The sequence below is a fragment of the Nannospalax galili genome, unplaced genomic scaffold, assembly GCF_000622305.1.
Source record: "Nannospalax galili isolate Female #2095 unplaced genomic scaffold, S.galili_v1.0 scaffold1679, whole genome shotgun sequence".
NCBI classification, from domain to species: domain Eukaryota; kingdom Metazoa; phylum Chordata; class Mammalia; order Rodentia; family Spalacidae; genus Nannospalax; species Nannospalax galili.
This window is the reverse complement of record NW_008342927.1, coordinates 240,959-249,195: the sequence shown is the minus strand read 5'-3', so window position 1 is coordinate 249,195 and position 8,237 is coordinate 240,959. Positions and strand designations below refer to the sequence as shown.

Here is an 8,237-nt window from a genome sequence, read left to right as displayed (position 1 = left end):
GTGAGTTCAAGGCCAGCCTGGTTTACAGAGTGAGTTCCAGGACAGCTGGGGCTACAGGGAGACCCTGTCTCAAAAAGACCAAAAAATAAAATTAAATATAAATAAATAGTCATAAATGAATGAACAATAAATAAATAAATAATAAATAGATAAATAATAAAAATAAAAATAAAAGAGCTCATGGGTGAGCGGGCCCTCTACCTCCTTGGCCCATTTAGAGTTTCACCGCAAACACCCCCACGTCTCAGAAGGAGGGTGGTGCTCGTGTCACGTGACGCTGCGATCACGTGACCGACCGGCGGGAGCCGAGGTGTATTCCGGCTACCGCAGCCGGCGGCGCTGGCTCAGCTCCACGCGACCATGTTGTCCCGGCTGCTCAAAGAACACCAGGCCAAGCAGAATGAACGCAAGGAGCTGCAGGGTGAGCCCAGTGTCCCGGCGACGGCCTCGCCCCGGCCCAGGCCTAGCTTGTGCCCGGAGCCCTAACCTCGAGTAGCTGCCCAGATCCAGCAGAGGGCGCCGGCTAGAGGGCCAGCAGCGTGCAGGAGGGGGAAGTAGGGGTGGCGTTTTTTGGAAATTCCGTTCCCTCGCCAACCGGCTCTGACCTCTTGGGCATCCATCCCTAGGGTCCCTTCGGCAAGGCCCCCCAGTCCCTCGAGGGCGGCCTCTGAGCCCCCGCCCCCTGTTCAGGACGCGGTGCCTATTGGTCCAGTCCTCCCATCCCGGAAGTGGGAAGGAACGCCCCTGAAGCGGGGAGATGTTGGGGACCTCCCGGAAACTGGGTGCTTGGGGACCTGAAGCCACCGATACCGTGGTGGAGTGTTTTGTTTTGTTTTTTCCTAAAACCGTTAATCCTGGAATTATCAATCCTCTGTCCAAAATAGTAGAGAAAGAGTGTCTGGGAGGAGCCCTGGTCGCTGCCGGTAACCCTGAGTCCCTTCCCCTCGGTACCAGGTTCCTCATGTCTAAAATGAAAGGGACTTTTTATGTTTTTCGAGGTGCTCTTAGCCTAGCCTTCTGACAGTAGTTGGCTGTTCTGGGAATAGTAAAGAATGGATGGGGGCCCATTAGCACCACCTCTCAACTACCAAGTCTACACTCCAATCCCTTTTCTTCCGCCCCAGAAAAGAGGAGGCGAGAGGCTATCACTGCAGCTACCTGCCTGACAGAAGCTTTGGTGGATCACCTCAATGTGGGGTATGAATCCCTTCCCTTAACGCCAGTGCCCGCCATCCACCCATCCTCCCCAGTTAGACAAAGTTTGGCCCTTGGATCCTCTTGCAGGGTTGAGTGTCCCACTCACTCCCCTGACCAACCCCTTCCCCCTAGTGTAACTCTATGAAGAGAGACTTGAGTCAGCTTTGACCCCTAACATTGCATGAGGGAAAAGCAGCTGCAGTGGTTGGAGAAGCAACCAGAATTCCCCCCTCTCCACACTAACTTCCCTGGCACAACTTGATGCCATCTGGCCACCCTCCCAAGTCCAGCTGTCACTTCAGTGGGAGGGAGGTCCACCTCTTTCACCACAGCTTACCCCCTTTCCTTCTCTGCCTCCCTCTGGCAAGCTTGGGGAACAGCTGGCAGGAAAGATGGCACAGCTGGTAGAGGTGAGGGTAGAACCTATGTCAAGAGCTGTGACAGAACCAGGCTGTCTCTTCCCTTCCTCCTGCATCTCCAGGGACACCTCCCCCCAATCCTAAATGAGAATGCCAGTAATAGCTAAAGATTCCAGAAGGAAAAAGAAGGTGGTCTCCTGGCCCTGTGTGACTCAGAAGAGTGCAGATGGTGATTTGATACACTACAGGAATAAAAGAGGCACATACTCTGCCTTCCACTCCAAAGCAAGTTGTGAATCCAGAGACTGAGTCACCCCAAGGAGTCATGCAGGGGCTGGGGACATCTCTGTTACTCATCTTGGGGGTAGATTAGGGGAAAGAATGTGGTTGGATCCTCTGGTCTCATTTCTCTCCAGACAACTCTCTTCTCCCAGTGCTCCCACATTGGCGCCTCCTTTCCTACAGTATGTGAGGCTGGCCAGACTGCTCTATTTTCTCTTCCCTTGCTAGAGGCCACCCCACTTTAAGCTTAGAAGGCAGCTAAGCCAAATCCAGATTAGAAAGGATTTTGTGTTGCTGCCCACAGACCCGCTTATTACCCAGAAAATGAAACAAAGGCTCAGTCTGTTTCCGTCCTTGTCAGGTGCCCTGCCCACTTTCTTGGACACCATCCCCCCTCAGCCCTTTGCCGCCTCAGCCCCCACACATTCCAGAGGGCGGGAACCGGATGTGGAGACTCCTTCCTGACCTAAAGCTTTAGGAATAGGGAATCAGTCAATTAGAATGTGATTACAGTGGGGGCTGGGGCGGGGGGGGGGGGGACACTGGTGGAAGATAGAGGCAACACTCATGATAGTAATAACCACAGCCCACACCTTGATTGAGAGAAAAAGAAGAATTATTGCCTGGAGCAGAAGAGTGGAACTGTGTATGTGTCTGTGTCTGTGTGTGTCTGTGTGTTCATGTTCACTCATCAGTGTAGGAGGACTGGGAGAGCTGGGTGTTATGACACATGCCTACATGTCTGTAATCCCAGCACTTGGGAGGTAGAGGCAAGACAATTTGGAGTTCAAGGCCGGCTTCGTCCACATAGAAACTGAGTTCATCCTTGGCTACATAAGATCTTGTCTCAAAAAAGGGCGCCTTTCGGAGTGTCCTTTCACTGGCCAAAATCAATGGGAGAGAAAAGGGTTTATTTCACCTTCAGCTTACAGTTCATCATGGAGGGGAAGCCAAGGCAGGAGCTCAGGGCAGGAACCAAACTACAGACCATGGAGGAACACTGCTTACTGGCTTGTTCCTCTGACTTGTGCTCCGCCTGCTTTCTTATACAACACAGGCCCACCTGCCCAGGGTTGGCACTGCCCACAGTGGGCTGGCACCTCCTACATCACTCAAAATAAGAAAATGCCTCACAGACATGCCCACAGGCCAAGCCAATGGAGGCAGTTCCACAACAGATTCCTTCTACCCCAGTATGTCAAGTTGACAACTGAAGCTTTCCAGCACTATTGACGCATTATCACCTTGACACATAAACACATTACTATTACACAGCAACCTTTCCATTTCTTATCCCCAAGATAAGATGTTGATATTAATATCACAATATAAAACAGTACAACTTTAAAAGTCCCATATTCTAAAATATCCACATACTTTTGATTGGAGAGATGGCTCAGAAGTTAAGAGCGCTGTCTGCTCTTGCAGAGGACCTAGGTTTGATTCCCAGCACCCACATGACCACTAACAACTGTCCATAACTCCAGTTCCAGGGAATCCGACACCCTCTTCTGACCTCCATGAGCATTGTACAACACAGGTGCATTTACATGAAGGTAATACACTTATACGCATAAAAAAATAATAAATTTTGCCGGGTGTGGTGGCACACGCCTTTAATCCCAGCACTTGGGAGGCAAAGGCAGGTGGAGCTCTGTGAGTTTGAGGCCAGCCTGGTCTCCATAGTGAATCCAGGCCAGCTGGGGCTACAGGGAGACCCTGTCCAAAAAAAAAAAAAAAAAAAAAAAAAAAAAAAAGAGTTGTTCTCTGACCTCCAATGCACACTGTGGCACATGCGTACACACATCCACACACACAGATCCACCTGCCTCTGCCTCCTAAGTGCTGGAATTAAAAACGTACACCACCACACCTGACCAAAAAAATTCAAATACTTTAAAAGTCTTGGGGCTGGAGAGATGGCTCAGCAGTTAAGAGCACTGACTTCTGTTGCAGAGGACCCACATGGCGGCTATGAACCATCCTTAACTCCAGTTCCAGGGGAATCCGGAGCCCTCTTCTGACCTCCACAGCATTGTATGACATGGGTGCACCCACATACATGCAGGTACACTCATACACATAAAAATAATAAAATATTTTTTAAAGTCTCTTATCTGTGGGCTCCTGTACAATGCAAAAGAAGTTAGTACCTTATTTCAAAAGGGAAGTACGAGAGCACAGTTAAGCAGAACCAAAGTCCAGCAGCATAGACATCTGGGATTCACTCCTGATCTGGGCTCCACAGGGATTGGGCAGCTCCACTTCTCTGGCTCTGCCATCCACAGCACATGCACTTGTCTCAGACGCAGGCTGGCTTCACACCACACCTGCCACTGCCCTTGGTAGACATCCCATAGTCCTCGAATCTTCCATATACTGCAGTCTCCTTTGCAGGCAGAGGCTGCACCTTCACCAGTAGCCTCCAGGCCTCTCAAGGTGCTAAGCCTCAGATTCTTTCCACAACCCCTTCACTCCTTAAACACCAGTATCATGTAGAAGACTCTTAAACATACCAAGTACTGCTTTCAATGTGAATTAGAGCCTTGGGGCCCCTCTGGACCACAGCTTCTGTGTGCTAACCCTGAGGACCCGTAATGGTTGGCCTCTAATCCCAACACTCAGGGGGCAGAGCCAGGCAGATCTCTGTGAGATCAAGACCAACCTGGTCTACATAGCAAGTTCCAGGCCAGCTGGGGCTACAGGGAGGTCTCAAAAAAGGCGGGGGGGGGGGGCGCTGTAGGAAGCCAATAACTCTTGGAATAGCCTCTCTGTTTTTTTAATTATTTTTATTTTATTTATGAGTGTATTGCCGGCATGTGTTGTGCAATGCCTGAGGAGGTCAGAAGACAGTCGTTAGCTGCCATGTGGGTGCTAGGAATTGAACCGGGAGCCTCTACAAGCGCAGCCGGTGCTCTTAAGCACTGAGCCATCTCTCCAGCCCTGCTAGATTTTCCCACGCCCCCTTTTCCCTCCCGGCTTCTTCCTCAGGGATGTCGCCCCAGTTTAACTTCCCTACCCACTCTCAACTGCAGAAACTCCTTTAGGGGATAAGAGGTGGTATGTTTCTAGTTAGCTCCCAACCTGGATCTCCTGGGAACCCTGGGAGCAGAGGAAGGAGCTGCATTCATCCAGGAAAGGCAAGAATCCCAAGACTTCCCCAGCCCTGACTCCTGGCTGATCTCCCTCCACTGTAACAGACTGTTAGCCCTGAAGACCACTCCCCATGAGTTGGCTGAGCTGATCTCCTCCCCTCCTCCAATCCTTAGTGTGGCCCAGGCCTACATGAACCAGAGAAAACTAGACCATGAAGTGAAGACTCTACAGGTCCAGGCTGCCCAGTTTGCCAAGCAGACTGGCCAGTGGATCGGAATGGTGGAGAACTTCAACCAGGCACTTAAGGTGGGCACACTCAACACATTGCCTTTATCTGAGCCCAATTAGCTATCTCCAGTCTGGTCATCTCAGACTCAGGGTTAAGGAAGAAGTGGAGATAGTCCCAGATCTAGGCCCGGGTGTCAGAAAAGCTTAAAAAAGAGAAATAAAAGCTGGAGCTGGGGATATGGTTCAGTGACACAAAGCATGCTTAGAGCCCTGGGATCAATCCTTAGCACTGGGCGGGGGGGGGGGGGGGGGGGGGCAAAAAAACCCCGGGTTTGAAAAGGAAAACCCCTCCCTTGGCGGGGAGTCAGAAAAATCCTCGGTATGTACATGTACAGTAGTACCAGCTACTCTGGAGGCTGGAGTCCAGGAGTTGAGGCAGGAGTAGCTTGAGCCTAGGAGTTGAATCCAGCCTGAGCAGCATGGCAAGACCCTACAACAAAACAAAAAGTAAAGCAGTTGGTGGATCCAAGTTAGTGATCTCAAGACTAGGAAGCATAATCTACCCACCCTGACTCGTGGCCTCCAACCTTCTCTCCCTCTTCCCAGGAAATCGGGGATGTGGAGAACTGGGCTCGGAGCATCGAGCTGGATATGCGCACCATTGCCACTGCACTGGAATACATCTACAAAGGGCAACTGCAGTCTGCTCCCTCCTAGCCTCCCTCCCCATCCCACCCCTCACCTCACCCACAGGGACTGGAGGAAGACTGATGGGCCATGAATAAAATACAACTTCTGTTCTATGGGGTGTGGTAGTGAACAGAGGTTTTTCTGTGGGACAACTGCCTTTTGGTAGAGGACGGATGTACTTCCTCTTATATCCCAGCCCTTTTCCTTGGTGCAGATGCCTTTTGGCTAAACAGAAGGAGCAAATTTCCCACACTGCTCCACAGAAACCTGAGTGGCCTCTGCTCTAAGCTTCCCACTCCTGAACTTCAGTTTCCTGAAGAGGAGTGTTAAGATTGGGCACAGATCTGGTCCCCAGCTCTGGCTCTGGCTCATCATGTGCTCATGGCTTCTCCCAGGCTAGCACTAAGCAGTGTCATGAGTCTGGGCCAGATGAGAGATTAATTCTTGGGGTCATTTTAAGACTGAGAAAGAATGACAGGTCCAAGACCACCCACAGAGAAAGGCAGCTGCCACCCTTGGCAGTTCCCACATCCTGGGAGACACAGGAATATCTATTCCAGGTCAGCAGCCCAGGCTGAGAAAACCCAGAGTGGGCCTGTGCAGAGCTGACCTGCCAGAAATTCCTGTCAGCCAGATAAGCTCCAGCCTCTTGGCTCCTCCTCCTCAGCACCACCCCCTCCCCCAATTACACAAACACTTAACACTCCTGCTCCACACAGGAGTCCACCCACTCCAGACTTTGGTCTTAGCTGTAACTTGTGTGGAGCCTGGGCAGACCAGAAGCAAAGTCTATTCAACAGAAGCAAAAGCAGTAACTTCACACATTGTAATAATACCTGACAGCTTTCCCCAGAGGAGGTAAGTGGGGTGTCGGGAGCAGAGGGTGCTATGAGACTAGATAGGATGATGTATGTCGATAGCACAAGCTTTAAGCTTTGAGTATTGTCCTCACACATTATCCCTTTGATCTGCCACAACACTGAGGTAGTTCTGGTAGGTATTAACCCAGTTTGGTAAATGGAAAAATAAGTTCAGATATAAACTGAAGATGCTCAGCATCTTACAGCAAGTTTAAGGCCACCAGGCCTGAAACACAGAGCTCTTGGCCCATATATGGTTCCAAAAATAAGTCTCGGGGTGCATTTAGAGAGTTTAGGTGTTCCTCGTTTAGAGAGAAGGTATGATGGCAAACCTGGTCCCTCTGCTCCCACATGGCAGGTCTACATGAGACCTGCTCATTGGTTTTAGTTCATTAGCCACAAAGACAGTGTTTACCCACATCTGTTTTGCACAATAAGCTGTAACTTGCCAGTCATCTGCCAAGCAGATAGTTTCTCAATCTGCTCAGACCAGACTCTTCTAGCTAAGATGTTAGGGCTTGAGGGACGGTAAATGACAAGTTTCCTGCCCAGCCTTGGCTGCCACCTGCAGAGCACCAGGTCCAGCCATGTGGCTGCCTCTGCTGCTGGGAGCCTTGCTGTGGGCAGTGCTGTGGTTGCTCAGAGACTGGCAGAGCCTGCCTGCCAGCGATGCTTTCATCTTCATCACGGGCTGTGACTCAGGCTTTGGACACCTTCTGGCATTGTGACTGGACCAGAGGGGCTTCCGAGTACTGGCCAGCTGCCTGACCCCCTCTGGGGCAGAAGACCTACAGCAGATGGCCTCCTCCCGCCTCCACACAGCCCTGCTGGATATTACTGATCCCCAGAGTGTCCAGCAGGTTGCCAAGTGGGTAGAGACACACGTTGGGGAAGCAGGTGAGTGTGGAACCTGGTCTGCATGGCAGCCCCAGGAGTCGCTTACAGGGGCTTCAGGGAGAACACTGTTCAAATCCTCTGGGAAAGGAGACATGGGAAAGTCTCACCTCAACCCTCCCACCCTGTGTCTGTCATCTCCCCACAGGGCTTTTTGGTCTGGTGAATAATGCTGGTGTGGCTGGTATCAACTGGGCCCACACCATGGCTGACAAGAGATGATTTCCATCGAGGGCTGAACGTGAACACATTGGGTCCCATCGGGGCGACCCTTGTACTGCTGCCCCTGCTACAGCAGGCCCAGGACCGGGTGGTCAACATCACCAGTGTCCTGGGTCACCTGGCAGCCAATGGAGGGGGCTACTGTGTCTCCAAGTTTGGCCTGGAGGCCTTCTCTGAAAGCCTGAGGTAAGGGTGCACAGTTTCAGGTCCCAAGCCTGGGGTGGGAGGGGAGCCCACTCAGCAAACACATCAGCACCTGGTATGGGCCAGCAGATGAGGACAACATGGAAGACTGAAGAGGAAACAGGTTACAGTTTTGTCTTAGTTTTTCTTCATTGCTGTGACAAAATACTTTGACCAATACCAACTTGGGGAGGAAAGGGTTTATTTGTCTTACATCTCCCAGGTC

At 51.2% G+C, this 8,237-nt stretch overlaps 2 protein-coding genes across 2 annotated transcripts in view; both read left to right on the top strand.

The window, feature by feature from the left end:
• Positions 1-305: 305 nt before the first annotated feature.
• Positions 306-5,965, top strand: Bloc1s1 (biogenesis of lysosomal organelles complex 1 subunit 1). Its single transcript, XM_008838995.2, has 4 exons — positions 306-421; positions 1,125-1,197; positions 5,108-5,240; positions 5,769-5,965. The coding sequence occupies exons 1-4, from the start codon at positions 361-363 to the stop codon at positions 5,877-5,879; spliced, it is 378 nt and encodes a 125-aa protein (XP_008837217.1). The 5' UTR covers positions 306-360; the 3' UTR covers positions 5,880-5,965.
• A 76-nt stretch (positions 5,966-6,041) lies between these two features.
• Rdh5 (retinol dehydrogenase 5) overlaps positions 6,042-8,237 on the top strand; it is a 10,540-nt gene continuing 8,344 nt past the window's right edge. The window contains 3 exon segments of the mRNA XM_008838992.3: positions 6,042-7,609; positions 7,755-7,795; positions 7,797-8,014. Of these exon segments, the coding sequence (XP_008837214.1) occupies positions 7,300-7,609; positions 7,755-7,795; positions 7,797-8,014 (569 nt within the window). The 5' untranslated portion in view covers positions 6,042-7,299.

Bases quoted from the DNA above. Each gene is read 5' to 3' on its own strand.
- Bloc1s1 (XM_008838995.2), top strand. From the start codon at position 361: ATGTTGTCCCGGCTGCTCAAAGAACACCAGGCCAAGCAGAATGAACGC. The intron at 1,198-5,107 runs GTATGAATCCCT...TCCAATCCTTAG, and splicing joins GTGGATCACCTCAATGTGGG to TGTGGCCCAGGCCTACATGA. The intron at 5,241-5,768 runs GTGGGCACACTC...CCCTCTTCCCAG, and splicing joins ACTTCAACCAGGCACTTAAG to GAAATCGGGGATGTGGAGAA.